Source organism: Rattus norvegicus, chromosome 5 (assembly GCF_021556685.1).
Source record: "Rattus norvegicus strain SHRSP/BbbUtx chromosome 5, alternate assembly SHRSP_T2T, whole genome shotgun sequence".
Lineage (NCBI taxonomy): Eukaryota > Metazoa > Chordata > Mammalia > Rodentia > Muridae > Rattus > Rattus norvegicus.
Genome location: NC_141538.1, coordinates 153,785,958 through 153,804,827, shown reverse-complemented (window position 1 = coordinate 153,804,827; position 18,870 = coordinate 153,785,958). Strand labels below are relative to the sequence as shown.

General features: G+C 53.1%; 1 protein-coding gene and 1 non-coding gene across 3 annotated transcripts in view; both read left to right on the top strand.

The window, feature by feature from the left end:
• Nucleotides 1–17,794, top strand: part of Grhl3 (grainyhead-like transcription factor 3) — a 32,228-nt gene extending 14,434 nt beyond the window's left edge. Inside the window, 14 exon segments of one of the 2 annotated variants that reach the window (NM_001415834.1) lie at nucleotides 84–145; nucleotides 1,807–2,152; nucleotides 2,412–2,485; nucleotides 3,200–3,353; nucleotides 3,523–3,634; nucleotides 4,699–4,793; nucleotides 6,602–6,760; nucleotides 7,241–7,319; nucleotides 7,437–7,570; nucleotides 9,192–9,226; nucleotides 10,193–10,281; nucleotides 11,036–11,121; nucleotides 13,208–13,272; nucleotides 16,922–17,794. In NM_001415834.1, coding sequence (NP_001402763.1) covers nucleotides 84–145; nucleotides 1,807–2,152; nucleotides 2,412–2,485; nucleotides 3,200–3,353; nucleotides 3,523–3,634; nucleotides 4,699–4,793; nucleotides 6,602–6,760; nucleotides 7,241–7,319; nucleotides 7,437–7,570; nucleotides 9,192–9,226; nucleotides 10,193–10,281; nucleotides 11,036–11,121; nucleotides 13,208–13,272; nucleotides 16,922–17,036 — 1,605 coding nt within the window. In that variant the 3' untranslated portion in view covers nucleotides 17,037–17,794. 2 annotated transcript variants of the gene reach the window in all.
• On the top strand, nucleotides 1,479–1,548 carry LOC120103267 (small nucleolar RNA SNORD104). Its single transcript, XR_015621552.1, has one exon. It is a non-coding gene; the product is annotated as a small nucleolar RNA SNORD104 (small nucleolar RNA).
• Nucleotides 17,795–18,870: the final 1,076 nt, after the last annotated feature.

The window sequence follows — 18,870 nt, the reverse complement described above, 5'->3', positions numbered from 1 at the left end:
TCAAGCCCTGGAGGATCAGAGGGTCCCGATAGTCAGGCCCCAGCCAAGAGCCACCCATCGATCTGTCCCTCTTCTCCTCCCAGGGTCCCAAGGAGAAGCGGATACTGTCCTCCAGCACTGGTGGCCGGAATGACCAAGGAAAGAAGTAAGCTACTCAAGGCCACCTCTATCTCTTTAGACGGTTACCTTCTCTGCTCCGTTGGGGACCCCTGAATGCTGTCAGGCCTACCTGTTAAGCATAAGGGGTGTGGCGCCGGGATCCACAGTACTTCTTAGCCCGCCTGCATTTTAACTTCCTTTAAGATCGGATGCGAACAGTATGTATGACCCGGCCTAGATTCTGCCTAGCTACACTGGTGAAATAGGAAGGTTTCAGAGCAACCAATACCCGGCTGGAGGTGTCACTCATTTGCCAGAGTGCTTGCCGACCAAGCAAGAGGCCCTGGGTTTGATCCCCTGCACCACATTAAACCCTGACATGCTAGTGCACACCTTCACGCCTGTCCTCTTAGTATTTGAGGGGTAGAGGCAGGGGAATCAGGAGTTCAAGGTTATCCTCAGCTACATAGTGAATTTGAGGCTAGCCTGGGCTAAAAGAGATCCATCTCCAAAATCAACAATGAAGAAAAAGAAACCCTAATGATATCAAAAGAAGAGTTTTGCTTTGAAAACACACACACACACACACACACACACACACACACACACACACACACACAAACGCACACACACACCAGATCCCAGTTGCTCCTACCATATGGCTTGACATTTACTGCAAACACACTTCAAAGCCATGAGAGTAGGAAAGCCTAAGAGGTGGCTTTTCTGTCCAGTCTCCAAACCCTCCTCCCAGGGGTCACCTGACTCCTGGCATTCTACTGCAGCCTTTTGGTTTCTGCCTGGCTTCTACACCTTAAGCCACAATGTCCTTGCAGAAAGAATCCTAGGCTGAGCATGGCCTGGTGACTCTTTCTGTACCTCCTCTCTCCTAGGGATTGAGACCTCACAGAAGTCACTGCATAGGGCCCACCAGTGGCTCTGAGAAAGATTCAAATGTCTAGGGTGCCATTGCAACTCTGCATGGACTCGATGTGAGCCAGAAGCTGGTCCGGGTCCTCCCCTGTGCTGCTGGAGTTAGGTTCAGGGTGCATGGGCCTCTCTGTAATGAATTCCACAGTTTAGTAACTTCTAGTCACAAGGGCAATGCCTGTTTCCTGAAATATAGTCCAACTCTACAGTTGTATATAAAGTAAGAAGTAAGAACTTCCGTGCAGTACTCTACCCGCCCCTGAGCAGTTTGGAGTATATCCATTTGCTTGGCCTTTTATCTGAACACACATCCACTGTCTCCCAGGTACAAAGCTGCCTCCCAGACACACCCCACTGAATGTCTCAGTCCAGCTGTTTTGAAGTAGGGACATTTTTTGGCACAGGGACTTTTGGCTCAGAAAATAAAAGGTGAAACTTTCAGGGTTCTGGTGATGTTGACTTCCTATGCAGAGCACGCGTTAGACTGCCGAGTTGGGCGATGCAAATCGGAGTCTGAGCCGACTGTGGTGGGGAAAAAAAAAATCAGTGTTCTAAATTAGGTAGTCCTGTCGCAGCTAAATGAGGTTGTCCCCTCAACCCAGGTCCTGTGAGAATTACCATTTCTTACCCTCTCCCCGTCTTGTCCCTGTGGCTAACTGGCCTGCCGCTGTCTTGTTTGGAGTCTAGCATGCTGGAAGGGCCTAAATCCTACTACACCGGATCATCAGTCCAGCCCAGAGAGGTGGAACCTGCTCACTTTTGCGGTCTCTCCCCCAGGTACTACCACAGCATGGACTATGAGCCGGATCTTGCCCCGCTTGAGAGCCCCACGCACCTCATGAAATTTCTGACAGAGAACGTGTCTGGAAGCCCAGACTACACAGACCAGCTCAAGAAGAACAACCTGCTAGGCTTGGAGGGGGCTCTACCCACCCCCGGCAAGACCAGTACCCTGCCCCCAGGTCCAAGTAAGCTGGAAGCCGGCTCCATGGACAGCTACCTCTTGCCCACCAGTGACATGTATGACAACAGCTCCCTCAACTCACTATTTGAGAGCATTCATGGTGTTCCACCCACACAGCGCTGGCAGCCAGACAGCACCTTCAAAGATGACCCACAGGAGGTGAGGGCCTGCCCCTGAACCCCTCACAACACCCCTGGAAATGTGTGTGCATGCGCAGAAGGAGAAAAGGCTGTATGAAGGTCAGAGCTTTGCCACCGATGGGAGAAAGTTCTAGACCTAAAGCAGGGCTGCCACGGGCCACGTGCTGCTGTCCAAGTTGTACACTGCACAGCCCATGCGGCTGTGTGCACGGCCCTGGGAGGACCCCCTGTAGCCTGAACGTGGCCACTTATTCTTGTGTGCTTGCGTCTCTCTACAGTCGCTGCTCTTCCCTGATATCCTGAAGACATCCCCGGAAGCCCCATGTCCAGAGGATTATCCAAGCCTCAAGAGGTAACTTGGTTTCCTAGGACCCCTGGTCTAGGACTCCTGGGCAGGAGGCTGAAGTTAACACTCCACAGAACCCTTAGAAACAACAGAATCCACAGCCTGGGCCTGGGCAGTGACAGCGGCTGTGGGCCCAGCACCCTGTTAGAAACACACGCGCGGGCTGGGGTTTAGCTCAGTGGTAGAGCGCTTACCTAGGAAGCGCAAGGCCCTGGGTTCGGTCCCCAGCTCCGAAAAAAAAGAACCAAAAAAAAAAAAAAAAAAAAAAAAGAAACACACGCGCGGGCACACGTACACACACATACACACACACACATACCTGTAAGCTCGGTCCTTCAGAGGCAGAAGCAGGAGGATTGCTGCGAGTTTGAGATCAGCATGGGCTTTGTAGTAGGTTTGGGGCTGTCCTGGACTATATCCTGAGTTCCTAGCCAGTCGGGGCTACATGGTAAGATCCTTTTTCAACCCTCCTAGTCTCTCCAAAGAAAGAAAACTGAGGTTCAATGGTCTTGAGACCCCCGTGGCTTTGTCCCTACTTTGGATCTCCCTGGAGAACTTTAGACCCCTTTGTTTAGTTAGAACATGATTCAACAGAGGCCAGACCAGGACAGGAAAATGACTTAGGTCACACAGCAAGCCCACCACAGCCCCAGACCCCTCCACATGCTCCCAGGACAGCTCCACCTGCAGCCTGTCTCACCATCCTCTCGCTCCCCACAGCGACTTTGAGTACACCCTGGGCTCCCCCAAAGCCATTCACATCAAAGCGGGGGAGTCACCCATGGCCTACCTCAACAAGGGTCAGTTCTACCCGGTCACCCTACGCACCCCAGCGGGAGGAAAAGGCCTCTCTCTGTCCTCCAGCAAAGTCAAGGTGTGTGGGGAACTTGGGGAGGGCGTCACTGGTGAGCATTGCTGGGGAATGCTCAATAATTGAGAAGGGGGGCTGCAGGGGGATAAGGCGGGACAGCAGGCCATGCTGTGGGAGGGAGCCTGGTTCCCCGGGCCTCCAGACCAGGGTGACATGACCACTGTACTTACAGAGCGTGGTGATGATTGTGTTCGATAATGACAAGGTTCCAGTGGAGCAGCTGCGCTTCTGGAGGCACTGGCATTCCCGGCAGCCTACCGCCAAGCAGCGTGTCATCGACGTAGGTAAGAGTGAACCCCTTGCCTCTCCTCCTGTTCCCCTTCCCTCTTCTTCCCCAGATCAAACCCAGTAGGGCTCAGGGCAGGAGATCACATCTGCTCATGGAAACAGCAGGTACTCTTCCCTGCTGTGCTCTGGGACAGACAGGGCAGAGGACCCTGGCAGTGTCAGTGACTGGGTCCTGTGATGGAGGCCACCATGGAGTTCGTCACAGAACTGATCTGAGAGGTCAGATAATAGAGTCAGATGCAGGAAGCCCTGGGTTGGGTCCCCCGCAGTTGGTAAAACTGGGATGGTGGTACACAGTTGTAATTCCTACACTTGGGAGTGGAGGCAGGGGCATCAGTTTAAGGTTATCTTGAGTATACGGAATTCCACGCCGGCCTGGAGCTACACAAAACCCTGTCTTAAAAAAGAAGCAGGGGGAGGGGGCATGGTCCTGGGCCACTTTGTCCCTGGACCACCGCAACCAGCTAGAGATCCAGCCCAAGTTCTAGCTCCATCCTTTTCTGTCTGCCTTATGCTTTATCCTTCCCCTGTCACCCCGTACCTAAGTTTACCCAATCGTCAAATGTCAGGCGGCCAGCTGCTTGGCTGTGTACAGGCTGGGACTGGTCAAGAACTTGACTGAGAGGCTGCACAGTGGAGCAGTTAGGAGACTGGGTTTAAGAACCAAATGTGTGCTCTTTGACCTGCTTTCATTTGCTGTGTGACCTTGGGCGAGAAACCCGTCCTCTCTGAGCTCCACTTTCCTCCTACGTAAACTGACTGTTCAGAGGGTTGGGAGCATTCCTCGAGGCTGCCCTGTATCAATATTGCATTAACGGCAGCTGCCAGGGTCCCTGCTCCTACCCCTGCTGCCCACTGCTCACCCCTTGCTGTGTGGTCCTCTCTCAGAGCTCGGACCTCAGAGACCGTCTGTTAGTCACACTCCCAGGATGACCTCTGAACCACAGCTTGAGGGGTCAGCATGCATGTCCTTGCCTGGAGTGAGGTGTAGCTCATAGCGCCCCTCCCCACTGCACCCCAGTCTCTTTCCCACTGACCCTCTCATCTCCTACACTTCCAGCCGACTGTAAGGAAAACTTCAACACAGTCCAGCACATCGAGGAGGTGGCCTATAACGCACTGTCCTTTGTGTGGAATGTTAACGAGGAGGCTAAGGTCAGTGTGGGCTTGGGTGGGGTGACTGTGCCTCGGAAAGACGCAAGGGGCCCCGGGGGGGGGGTGGTACCCAAGTTTGGTATTCACAGGCGTCGGAGGCACAGGCTCTGGGCCTGCAAGCTGGACTGTACCCGACCCTTCCCCTCAGAAGCCATGTCACTGGGTTAAACTCTGGCCTCAACTGACTGGTTGTCATGGGGATGGGGTGACTCTGGGTGATGTCACCTTGGCAGCACCACATCCCTGTTCTTCAGATTAACTGAGCCTCACAGGAAGGGGCTCAAAGTTTCTGGTTGCATGCTGACACAGGCTCAGAAGTAGCCGGGCAGGGCTTGATCCCCAGCACTAGCTTCTTAGATGCCGGGGGCTGTGGTGAGCTCCCATTGCCCTGTCTAAGAGGCTAGAACGAGGCCATGAGGTTGGTCGAGGGAGAAACCAAGGAGAGGGAGCCCCACTGGCTTCCTTCATGGCAGCTTGAGCCCCAAGCATTCTCTCTACCCTGGTGCCTGAGCCAGTCCCCAGGTGGGCACTTAGGGCTTTTCTGTGTTGTGGAAAGAGAACCAGCCAGACCCTCAGGGGCCGGGTGACCTCTCTCCAGTCAGTCCTTCTACACCCTGAACAGGTTCACCACACCCACTGAGCCTGGGACCACTCATCCCAAAGGCATCTGTGGACCCTTCCTCCCCTGGAGGGACATAGAGAAGATATGGGGGAGGGGCAGGCCCGGCTGGCATGGCTGTTATTTAAACAGAGCTGTGGGCTACAGGAGGAGCCTGCCAGTCCGGAGGTGGGAGAGCTTCTCCGAAAGGGAGGGGGTGGGCCAGGGAAGTGGGAGAGTTTCGTGGGAAGGGAGAGGTGGGTTTCGGTGAGGATTTTTCTCACGGCCTTCCTACCCTCAAGTCCTGGGTCTCAGTACTAGCTGGGAGCCTGTGGAGGCTGCATCAGAGCTGCGTCAGGTGAGGGGAGACCAGAGGGTCTGTGGAGATGCTCCCCTGTCCCCCACTACCACTGCTCAGGTCAAGATAGTTTCTAAGAGGAAATGTCCTGGAGACCAAGCCCAGACTGAGGCAGCAAAGTCTGACCCTGAGCCAGCCAGGGCTGAGAAAGGCCCCAGGCTGACCTTTGAGAAAGCCCAGGTTGTCTGTAGACTTTGAACCAAATCCTCACCAGTCTCCAGTGTCCCTGATCCCCTGATTGACAAGAATAAATGTGAACTCTCCCAGACCACAGGACAGACATGTTTACCCATCCCTGTATGCAGATAAAACAGTCTGAGGAAGCTCATAGCATCAGTCCAAGCCACAAGCTGGTATACTTCCCATGGCAGATTAGGGGTCCAGGTCCAAAAGCTCATTAGCCCTGACTGCCCAGGGAACCGGCCATAGCAATTTCATCTCAGTTCAGCCTCCATAGCTGTAGAAGAGAGATAACCTGGGTGGCCGCTGGCTGCTACTGGCACAGGACTATAGAATGGCAAGAACTGGGATCCCATGGTGGCTCAAATTGGTCCCTAGCATGAAATGTCACCTCCTGTGTGCCTGGGTCAGCAAGTGTCCCTGACTTGCTTCAAGCTGTGGAGAAATAAACCTTCAGACCCTAAAGGATCCTTAGTGCTCTCCCAGGGTGGGGTGCCCTCAGTGAGCTAGAAGGGGGACACCAGCCTGGCTCCAGCCGCACCTCTTCCCATCTGTGAAAGGGAAGCGGACAGGGAGGGGTGCCTGCCAGTAGGGCCCAAGATGGCTGAAGGGTAGTCATCGAACTCTCAGATCTGAGTAGACCACTTACCCGGCTCCCTGCTCTGTCCCCAGGTGTTCATCGGTGTCAACTGTCTGAGCACAGACTTCTCCTCGCAGAAGGGGGTGAAGGGTGTCCCCCTCAACTTGCAAATTGACACTTATGACTGTGGAGCAGGCACTGAGCGCCTGGTGCACCGTGCTGTCTGCCAAATCAAGATCTTCTGTGACAAGGTGTGTGTGCGCACGTGAGCGTGTGTGTGTGCGTGCGAGCGCGCATACTTGGAGGCGCCAGAAACACTACCTGCTTCTCTAAGAAGCCAGTCCCTCTGTCGCTTCCTCTCCTTGCGCTCACTCCGTGCGTTCCTCTCAGTATCTATCTCTGTTTCTGTATTTCTGCACCCCTCTGCAGGGTCTGTAAATCTGGCTCCGTGACTCCATTTTCTCCCCTAGTCCTCACTCCTGCTCATCTTCCCTCTCCCCTCACTTCCTTCCCGCCCAGCCCCCTCCCATCTCTATAAGCTTCCTTCTTCATCTCTCTCAAGACCTGAACCAACTTCAGGGAGCCTGGGCCTTAGCCTGGTAGTGGCCCATTTCCCACTTTCCCTGGCCTGGCCCATATTCAGGAAGCAAAGCAGCAGCTGTGGACGTGGTGGCCCCGCCCCTGGCCCTGCCCCTGGCCCCGCCCCTGGTGAGCCCCTCCTCTCTTTGCAGGGTGCCGAGAGGAAGATGCGCGATGATGAACGGAAGCAGTTTCGAAGGAAGGTCAAGTGCCCAGACTCCAGTAACAATGGTCAGTAAACAGTGGACAGGGCCAGGTGGGGTAGGTCAAGGGAAGAAGGACAGAAAAGGTGGTCAGAGTGTTGTGTGAAGGGATGGCAGAGCTCAGTGGCTTCTTTTCCCCCAGCAGGCATCAAGGGCTGCCTGCTGTCCGGCTTCAGGGGCAATGAGACCACATACTTGCGGCCAGAAGCGGACCTGGAGACCCAGCCTGTGTTGTTCATCCCCAACCTGCATTTCTCCAGCCTACAACGCCCAGGAGGGGTGAGGAGAGGGCAGGTGGGAGAGGGACTAGGTGGGCCTGTCTAACCACCCTACTGGGCGTTTTACTTGATACCACCACGATGACATTAGGGTGTTTCCTGGTCCTGCTATTTAAAATCGGGGTGGGGAGTGGGGGGTGGAAGGGTAGGAGGACTAGGGGTGGGGGAGGGGCTCCTGTCGAGCAGCAAAGGGTTTACAAAGGACTGACTATGTGGATATGTCTATAGGGACCAGTCATGAGCAAAAGTAAAATGGATTCTCTATCCATTAACTCTCTGAGCTTGGGCTCACATGGAGGGTGTCAATGGAGCCGCACCCAGGCTGGGTGGCTGGTCCCAGGTGCAGACATTTTGAGAGCTCAGCAACTCTAGGGCATCTTGACCCTTTCTGCGCCTCTATGAGTCACCAACACAGGCTCCTAAAATCACACAGCCAGAATTTGGACCCACTCTGCAGCCCCGATCAGGATCTAGGTGCCCTTGGCCACTCCTGGATCAGGATCTCCCCTATAAACAGTGTATGTGTTTCCTATGTAGCTACTCTGCCTCCCTAGCCAGGGACGCCATCACAGAGCATCTGCAGACGGGAGTCACTAGGCCTTAACTGAGCTATGTTCTCTCCCTCTCGAGTGCCCGTCCATTTTGAGGGAAACCAATCTGTCCCTTTGCCAGACAAGGTCAAGAACCGGCTTTCACTCCGGTCTGCTTCCGGTCTGCTTCTGACAGTATCAGTTGGCTACGTTCTTCCCTTGAAAGCTCTGCTCCCATGGTTCCTCGGGAGCATTTGAAGGCCAGGCCATGGTGCCTGATTAAGTCCTTGGTGTCTGACTTAGGAGTTATATCACAGAGCTGGATATGGCCGCCAGTATGAAGTAGCTCAGACACACCATAAGCACATCCCATCCTTGCTGTTCTGGAAGCAGCCTGGTGGTGGACTTTCTATACTGGTTCCATCTATAGCCTGAGGCCCTAGGAAGGAAGATGTTTACTTAGTGGCCCCAGGGTAGGCAGTGAGAAACCAGTGTCTGCACACAGTGGGGCAGAGTTGGCCCTGGGGAAAGAGACAGAGTGCAGGGAAGGTGGCCCTGAGCCATCTCCTGCCCTCTCTGGCCCTGGGTGCTCACCACACAGGTGATACCCACCAGACAGCGCAGTAGCATCAGATGTGCAGTGCTCAGGGGCTTTGCTTCAGCTCCATCTTCCCATGATCACTGGTCCCCGGCTGCAGGCCCAGTAGCTGCAGCTCCCTGCCTCTGGGCTTGGGGGAGTCAGGGCCGGCTTACCAACCAGCAGCCAGTACTGCAGCAGTTCCACTGGGTCCCCGCGTCCCCAGTTCAGCAGCCTGATCTGGACCGATCCTGAAGTGAGACACCCTACACCACCACCACACGTGTGCACGCGCGCACACACATAGACACACACACCACACACACACACACACAGACACAGACACAGACACACACACACACACACACACACACACACACACACACACACACACACTCACTCTGTGCAGAACCGACAGTGGTGGCTCTGACAAGGTACCCATCGCCCTTCCTTCCCAGGCTGCTCTACGTTTTCTTCTTGTCCCTGACCAGGAATGTCTATTCTCTTTGTTACAGGTTGTCCCCTCAGCAGGACACAGCAGCTCTGACAGGTACAGGAAAAGCAGCCAGGGGTCCTGTCCTCTTCTAATCCCTGGACCCCTCCCTCACATCACCTCCTGTCTTTCCCCTGCTGCCTGGAACCAGGCCTGGGTCCTCCCCTCACACTGAAACCACCTGGGTTTTTATGGGCTTCCTTTACATGGAAAGTTGGCAAATCTCTGGGGAGACACCTGCTTGTAAAAAAAAATAAAGGCAAAGAAAAGCCTCCGAGATGGGGGACACACATTCGGGGGAGCACAAAACAGAGGTATGCTGGACACCCCTCTCCCCAACACATCACCTCCAGAGGCCTCAGTCACCCATGCCCTTCCTCTGTCGGCCAGAGCCTCTGTCTCAGCAACCCTGGGGGACGCCCCCAACCAATGTTTAGAGGGTGCGGCAGAAGGGTGGGGCAGCGTGAATGTATGGCCATAACTGGCTTGGCTTTGCACACAAGCTGTCGGCTGGAACCCATTTCTCCCCTATAAACAGCGTGTGTGTTTCCTATGCAGCTTTTGCTCCAAAGTCCCTCCCCATGAGTGATAGAGCTCACTCATATTCTCCAGACACTAAGTCACAGGGACAGGACTTGATCCAAAGCCGGCTTGCTACAGACCCCGAAGTCCCCACTCCTCCCCAGGCTCTACCCCTCCCTGGCTTGCTTCTTCTAGAAGATATAATGTGGGTGGTGCTAATAGTTCACTCTGATTAAGGCCACACACGTCTTGTGCCACCTCCTATAGGATGACAGCTCTCCATGGCCCTCAAACGTATCATTTGAGTTAAGGACCCCAGCCTGGCATGCTGCCAGCGTGTGGCAGGGCTGGGGTCTGACCCAGCTAGACCTGCTCCCACTCGTCGGGCTTCACCTCTGTCCTAACACTTTCTTACTCCTTCTGATTCTTCCCTGACCCAAGGGCCCGGGGGTGGTGGTGGGGAGCAGCTGTCCTCACCAGCCCCTCTCTGCTCTCCTACAGGTTGCCTCTGAAGCGAACCTGCTCGCCTTTTGCTGAGGAGTTTGAGCCTCTCCCCTCCAAACAGGCCAAGGAAGATGACCTTCAGAGAGGTACATGGAGTCTCAGAGCCCCTCAGAGTCCTCCAGAAGCTCCCCCCAGCCTTCCCAGAAGCCCCCACTCACTCCACGAGGTCTTTCCTGAAGTCCCCCACCCAAGGCCTGATTCACTCCTTGGAGAGTATTTAGGCCAAGATTTGGGGGGTGGCTGAGACAGATGTCACCAGGATGAGAGGACATCTGTGGCTTTGACCGTTTGGATATGTCTCTCTCGGGGCAGCTAGCACGGTGACCAGCTTGTTGGGCTGGAAGAGGCCCTTGGTTCTCTAAGTAGATAAGAGTTGGATGGACTTCTATGTCTGGTTGTCTGGCTTTGACATTCTTAAGTCAGTGACTGGAAGGAGAGTGGGGGTGGGGACAGAAGCCCCTGGGGGCTTAAATGACCTTAGGGGAGAGTCCACCAGCAGCCAAGTCCAAGGCGTCCAGACGTCAGGAACCAAGCCCAGCCATGCACTTGGGGTTCCCAGACACTGTTCCTGATTTCGGAAGCAGCTCTGAAGTAGGGGGCAAGGACCCCAATTTACATATGCAGTAAGGTCAACAGTGTTGAAATTACCTTTCCAAGGTCACTGGTTGCCAGGTAATAGAGCCAGACCCAAGATTCAAACTCTGGCAAATCAGGGCAGTGTAGAAAGTGCCGGACGCAAGCTCACCCTTGTATTAAGGCCATGCCTTTTAAGAGCCTTCTCCACCACCCCCAGCCCCTCCATTTCCTCCTGTGCTCAAGCCCTCTGTTCTTGGTTTTCAGTTCTGCTGTATGTGAGGAGGGAGACAGAGGAGGTGTTTGACGCACTCATGTTGAAGACCCCGGACTTGAAGGGGCTGAGGAATGCGGTAAGGTGCCTCATTTCCCACAGGAGGGCTCTGGTGGTCTGCTCTTCCCACCCCACAGGGCCCTGCTAGCGGGTGTGCCCCCTGATCTTATCACCCTGTCAGAACCCTGCTCCACCCTGAGAGTCACTCACACCATAAATCCTCCTTAATCTGATGGCTGCTGTCTGACAGCCCAGGGCTTTTGTTGGCTTTGCAAACCTGTTTCTGTTTTAATGGGAGTGAAAACCCCTCCACAAAAAGGCCAGGCCCCAGAGACGCTCATTTTTTCCCTCTCAGGGTGGCCTCATTCCTTCTGCCTGCAAGACTCCCGGGGTGGCTGAGGGCCAGGGCAGGACGGTATCTGGACAAGGAGATTTTCCCCAACCCCCAGCCACCTGAGTACAGCCCAGCCTGGGCAAGTTGAGGGTCACTGAGGCTTTGGACTTGAAGGTGACACCTCTTGTGACAGCTAAACACCTGTAGCTGGAGGGTCCTTGGTGGCCTTTACAGAGACCCACAGGCCAGGCGTTTGACTCTGTCTGCCATGAGTGACTGCTTCCTCCTTTCTCCACAGGGCATTGTTCAGCATTGCCTCACTCTGAGAGGCCCAGTCAGCATCAGGGTCTGGCAAAGGTGGCATAAGTGCCAGTGTAGCCTAAGTTTCCTGCCCTGTGGGCTTTCCTGCTCTTCTAACATATTGCTTGGCATCTGCCCCAGGAAGTTGGACTCACAAAAAGTCATTACTGTCACTTGAAAACAGATAGACTCTATGGGCTAAACAGCCGTTCACAGTGGATTAGCCTCATCTGCACCCACTCTTGACTTCTCTGTTTCCAGGGGAGTAGAGCTTGCCAATTTTCCAGACAGCCCTGGCTACACTGTCATTAGAATAAAACCGAGGGACATTTCTAGTTTAGAGGGATCTCTGTGAAAAATACCCAGGACTCTGAGCTCGTCCTCTTTCTCAACTGCCCAGAGAGGACCATCTGCCACTGGCGTCCCCAGCCTGGACTTAACTGCAGCTTTACAGCCAAAAGCTGTCTGTTCCACTAGGGCCCAGTATTTGACTGAGCGCTGACAGTGGGCCAGACCTGGTCCTTTCTGAGTTCTTTCCATTGCCCAACAGTAAAACCAAGAGAGACACAGGAACAGTGTTCTACAACTCCCCCACACATTTTTTAACCCCAGCGTCCCTGAAGCAGAAACAGGCAGATCTCTGTAAGTTCGAGGCCAGCCTGCTCTACATAGTAAGTTCCAGGGCAGCCACCAGGGTGATAGAGAGAGACCCTGTCTCAAACAACAACAATGAAAGGTTATGCAACTCTAGTGTGGGGCAGGGACCACTCGCCATGGCTCCAGTCAGGCTGCTCGGCCAACCCTGGAGCCATAGCTTCCTCATCTGAGGAAGCTCTCATGTGGACAGAATGGGCTTTAAGGCTCTGAGGCAGGCTTGGGCGCTTGGCGCTCAGTGAGCCAACCCCAGCAGCTACAATTATTAACTCCTGCCCGGGAGAGGCACACGCGGGTTACCCTACCTCAAAGCAGTCCCGGAGCATGCTCACTGCTCGCAAGACAGTAACAGAGGCCACTCATGGCGGCTCTGGTACACGGCAGGAGCTGTCGTGAAGGTATGAATGACATCATCAGTCAACCATTAGTTCTTCCAGCAGTCCTCTGGGGTGGGCATTCTCGCTGTCCCCACAGAGAGCCTGCATAAGATCACCAGCCAGTGAAAATTGATCCTTAAGCACAGATCCGAATGTCAGACCCTAGGTGAGAACCAGAGGCAACAGTAGATGCTCTCCCAGATACTTTATAGACACTAAGGTGCAGTTTGCTACGTGTTTCGTGTGTTTTGACTTATCCTAAGACAATACAAAATAATATCAAACCCCCTACGCGTGGTGTACACTTAATGCATATGCACATTAGAGGGGAAGATACCCAGAGGCCAACGGTGTCTGCCCCAGGGAAATAGCATCATTGTAATTCTCTTTGTTTTCCCGATACTTATTACTTTTATAGCCACCAGTTAAAGGCAGTAGCATAAAGTGTATATAAATCCAGTTTGGTCCACAGACAGTGAAACCCTACCATTTCCTTCCAGATCTCTGAGAAGTATGGCTTCCCTGAGGAGAATATCTGCAAAGTCTACAAGAAATGCAAGCGAGGGTAAGTGCCCCTTCAGCCCTCCAGTGAGCTGCTCAGAACTGCCAGCGCTGTGCCTGGCCTTGGCGGAGTTACAGAGAGCATGGAGTTACTCTCAGTGTGGGTGGAGAGTCCCCAAGTCAGGCCAAGGGTGAGAGTAAGAGGGAGGTGCAAGGATTTCCTCACAAGTGATCCTCCTGGCATAGAGGGGGAGTGCGGGTCGCTCATCAGAAGACCCAAGTTCGGGTTTGGGGATTTAGCTCAGTGGTTGAGTGCTTGCCTAGCAAGCACAAGGCCCTGGGTTCGGTCCCCAGCTCCAAAAAAAGAAAAAGAAAAAAAAAAAAAAGCATTGCAGAAGACCCAAGTTCAAGTCCCCAGACCACTGAAGACCGGAGTTCTTTTCTTATTCTTAGGTTAGTTGTAGCCACCGACATTCATCTGACTCTCAACAGACATCAGACTGAGTTTATCTCATTTATTTAGCCCTCCTGAGTCTCATTGGCACACACACAGCCCCATTTCACATGCAGGGAAACTGAGGCTGAGAGGTGATAAGCAGGGGTGGGTGCAGGAGCAGCGAGCGAGACACCAGAGGCTCAGAGGAGCCTCCCAGGCAGAGGGTGATGGGAAGGCGTGGCTGCCAGGAGCCTAAGTGGGAATTTGACTGGGGGTTAAGTTGAAGAGTCCAGTTAAAGAAACTCCAAAGTCCTCTCCTTCCTCCCGGTGGAGCAGGCAGAAGAGGACCTTTGCCCAGAGCACAGCTACACCCCACTAGACAATCTAACCCCAGCTGCACCTAAGCATGACCCACACTGTGGGCAGCATATTCTCCCACTGAGAAGGCCTTGCACCCCAAGCCTGGCTTCCTCCAGCCCCACCCCCTTTCCTTACTCTGTGACTCCCAGCTAGCCTCCCATGCAAAAGGCTGGAGTATAGAAAGGGACCCATTTGGTTTGCATTGCATGAGACTCTAGAGGGCTTTGTCTGTGTGTGGGGTCTCCCCCTCTCCCCTCTCCCACCCCACCCCCCATCCCACCAAGTTTCGGTTTCATACAGGGGCTCACACTGTCTGGAGTAGACTGCTTCATGTCTGCTTTGCCCAGACAAGCCCGACCCACTTCTCCTTTAGCGCCACACCCACGTGCCCTGCTTCCTGCCTCTCCTGTGCAGGGCTCCCCTGCAAATCCTACCCCAGGCCAGGCTGAGGGGGCCGGGGATAGTTTGTGTTGTGTAGGACAGGAAGCTGAAGATCTGTGAGGCTCATAGTTCTAGCTCCTGGTTTGCTGGAGGCCTTCCCATCAATCCAGGCAGCTGCTCAGGCTGTAATTGTAATGGCTTCCATCACGAAAGTTCTTCCCTCAGGCCAGATACTGTCCCCAGTGAGCTTGAGCTTGGTGGGATCCTCCCATTTGAAGCTGAGGTGCACGGTAGTGGTCCTGAGTTAGGGACTAGCAAAAGAGATTCTCAGTGGCACTCCCACAGTTTGATCTCATCCCCGCCCCGCCTCGTTTCTCTGATCTCTTAAGAAATACGCAAATATTCTCTGCTCAGTCCTATAGACCACATCACTCCATAGCTCTGAAAACTTCAGCTCAAAGATGGTCTTTAAGTAAGGTCTGAAAGAACATATTTCCAAATATGAATTCGTTCAAATATATGTCCACATCAGAGAAAGGTGGATATTCTAACCCAAAATCTAGTGTATTCTCACAAACCCTCCCTTAAGTCCTCCAGACCAAGGTAGATAAAATCAAGTTTACAAGCATCATGGAGTGCTTGAAAGATTAACCAATACACGGGTTTTGCTGGCAGCAGGCCAGGGGTTTAACTCAATACAGGCGGAGGGGTTAGAAGTTAAGTAGTTACAACTGTTGACAAGTGCCTGCCACTGGCTGGGGACTATTTGTCACTGACCTCCTACCAGAGGGTCCACTTTCACACCACTGCCCTGGAGGCAGACTTACACAGCCCAGTACCCTGAGGCTAATTGATGCCACTCTGGGAAACAGACAACCCTACCCTGCAGTTGCCAGAGCACACCTCTCTCCTCCCCATCCAGCCCTGCTCTCTGGCTGATCTCCAGTCTCCTGCCCCCAGGATAAAGGTTCCCTGGTAATGCAGTGTCCTGCCAGCGAGGCCCCAGCCTCAGGGAGCCCCAGCTCCAACCTTTTCCCCAAAAGAAGGTGCTGCCTGCTGGTGCTGATACAGATGACAGAGGTAGCCTGTGGGCTTCTCAGGCTCACGACTGTCCCCACCGCCCTTCCCAGAGTCCTCACATCTACTGAGTTCTTGCCCAAACATAGATTTTGGCTCCCTTCCCTCTCCCACTAACGTGTATTTATAGGATTTTGTGGCTTTTTTCCCCTATCCTGAAAAGTGATATCATAGAAATACAAAGGTCTAGATTAAAGCCTGAGCTCTGCCATCTCCTAACTGTGGCTTCAAAAGAATAGCTTTATGTCTTTGAACTTAGCTTCTCCATTCTATGAACCGGTGAGGCGTAGCCGTTAAGAACTCAGTCTTCAGGTCCAATTAATTCCTGTGTAAGAGCAACGTCCTGCACAGGAAAGTGTCCAGCAAAGCCTGAGGGATGAGAGATGAATGGATATGAGGAGGGAGGATGGAGGAAGGAGATGTGGGGAGAATGGATGGATAGATGGATGGATGAGTGGGTGGATGGATGGACAGATGGATGAATGGCTGGGTAGAAAGGATGGATGGATGGATGGATGGATGGATGGATGGATAGGTGGGCAGATGGACAGATGGATGGATGAATGGATGAATGTATGGACAGATGGATGGATGGATGGATGGATGGATGGATGGATGGATAGATGGATAGGTGGGCAGATGGATAGATGGATGGATGAATGGATGAATGTATGGACAGATGAATGGATGGATGGATGGATGGATGGATGGATGGACACATAGGTGAACAGATGAATGCATGGGCAGATGGATGGATAGATGGATGGATGGACAGAGAGATGGGTAAATGGTTGATTGCATATGCCCAATTCCATTCCTGCTCAGAAGCTCATCAGGGAAGGGACAAAGTGAGGCTCAGGTCACCTCTGGGTGGCTTTTCATCTGGGAGGCAGGGTTCTCTTGACATGCACTATGACTCTGGCCCTGTCAGGGTCCATGGCCGTGGAGGGTATGCTTCTTGAGCTTCAAGTCCCTGACCTGAGGGTGGGGGCTGCTGCCTTCCAGTGTATTATTCAACCCCCTAAGATCTCAGCCTGACAGGAATCAACTGAGAGGCGTGTTGTATGGCTCCGGCCTCTGGCTCAGGCCAGCACACCTGAGCAGCTCGGTGTAGCCTTTTGTTAAACCCAGACTAGTCCACCTCCTGAGCTTGAATTTAGTCTGAGCCCCCAGTCGAATGACTGAGCACGTCGTATCTCTCCCAGAGCTCCATGCTAGCCGCTCAAAAGCATCCACGTTCAGCTCAGCAGAAGGGACGCAAGCCACCAGCAGGCACCAGCGTGGTGTGGCTGGCCGGCTAGGCTCTGAGCCGAGACTTGGCCGCTGGGAGTCTCCGTCTTACAGCCTGGTCTTGGGGGTCACAGAAAGCTACTGAGGCGCCTGCAGCACTGCTTTCAAACTTGTCGCTCCGAGGGCCACGGCACGTAGCAACCAAGTCTCCCTCCTCTCTCTCTTCCAGAATCCTGGTCAACATGGACAACAACATCATCCAGCATTACAGCAACCACGTGGCCTTCCTGCTGGACATGGGTGAGCTGGATGGCAAGATTCAGATTATCCTGAAGGAGCTATGAGGGCCCAGCCTCAAGCACCCCACACTCAGGGCCCAGCTCGAGCCTCGAGCCTCGGCTTTCAACCTCTTCTGTGTGTCAGCTGTTACTTGAAATGCCTCTCTCAGGGGGAAGCGCTCTCGTAAGCAACAAACTCAGTGACGTCCGAACCAGGGAGAGACCAAGAAGGTTCCAGGATCTAAATGCCCTACCCAGACTTGAACTCACTTCAGAGAGCTTCCTGCAAATACCCAAACCCCCACCCCCCAGAGACAGGGGCTCTGATCAGCACAGACTGCCTGCTTTCTCTTCTAAGTCTCACCGCAGAGGCCCTCACATGGGACGGTGGTCACACCGCCCTCTCTGCAGGGCTATATCAGTTGTCTCGACTGGTTCTGACCCTCACTCTGCATCCTCCCGCCAACTTCAGACCAAAGAGTTCTCGCAATTAACTCGAAAATGCCTTTATGAGGTCATTGGAGAGGAAACTTTCTTAGTGGCTTCCTTGTACAAGATGTAAGTCGCCGTCGTTGAGCAGAAAGGAACCAACACCCTTGCCATCTACTGTTGTACACATTTCTTATTTACAGTTTTCATCATGTGATATATATATATAAGTATATATTGTGTATATATATGCAACATTTTGTATGTTCGTGTTACATTTTTATCATTTCAAAAATATGTATTTCATATTCGCTGAACTATTTTTTTAGCTGTTATTCGAGTATGCATTTTGTATATCATAGGGTTTAGTAATAAAAGCCTACCTGTGCACACTTCCCCGGCTTTCACGTGCTCCTTCCCTCTGTGAGACTCCAGTGACCCAGAAGAGAGGCTGGGGGTGGGGAGTGGGGAGGAGGCCCTTCCTCTTTCTCTCTTCACTGTGCCCTTGTCCCAGGGCTTCTTGTCCTATGTGTGAAGGCTGGCAATGGGCATGACACATTCACCCCGACAGGCCTTAGAATCCTTGTGGTCTCACAAGAGTCATGAGGAGGATCCTTGATGGTGAAAAGTTCACAATGGCAGTGATGAGTCCCTCACTGCTAGGCCAGTGGACAGTGCTCAAAGCTGGGACCCATGCAACCAAGACCTGGGCCAACTCTGCCACCACTGCTCAGGTTAACACTTTGTCTGGATTCAACTCAAACTGCCCCAAAGGCAACTACACATCACTTCCCTCCTGGGCAGCAGTGACATCACATTTGGTACCTTGAAGAGAATCATGTGTGCCAGCATCTAGGTCTCTGGGGCAAGGGGCAACTTCAAACCGAGCCCCGTATCCTCCTAGGACTAGATCAGGACAACCTTCCCTCCCGCACTCCCTCCTGCCTCCTTCCTTTCTTCCTTTTCACAGTTGTATCTACACCTTTTCCTTAGCAATAAAAGTGGTGTGGCCCTCACTGGCTTTAGCTGTCCCTCAGAGCCTTGGGCTCTCCAGTGAATCTCAAAGATCCAGGCCGTCAGGAAGGGTCAACACCCCTGCCTTTGGTCCCAGAAAGCTCTGCTTCCTATGAATTAGATTTTCTTATGACTGCACACGACTTTTTTTTTTAAGATTTATTTATTTTATGTATGTGAGTACACTGTCACTGTCTCAGACACACCAGAAGAGGGCATCAGATCTCATTACAGATGGTTGTGAGCCACCATGTGGTTGCTGGGAATTGAACTCAGGACCTCTGGAAGAGCAGTCAGTGCTCTTAACCGCTGAGCCGTCTCTCCAGCCCTGCACACGACTTTTTAAAACTGTTTATGTGTACGGGTGTTTTGCTGGCACGTGTGTCTTTGTTTGTATACTTATATTTGTTTGCTTTCTTGGTTGGTTAGTTTTTAAAGTTTAAAAACCAAAATTCAT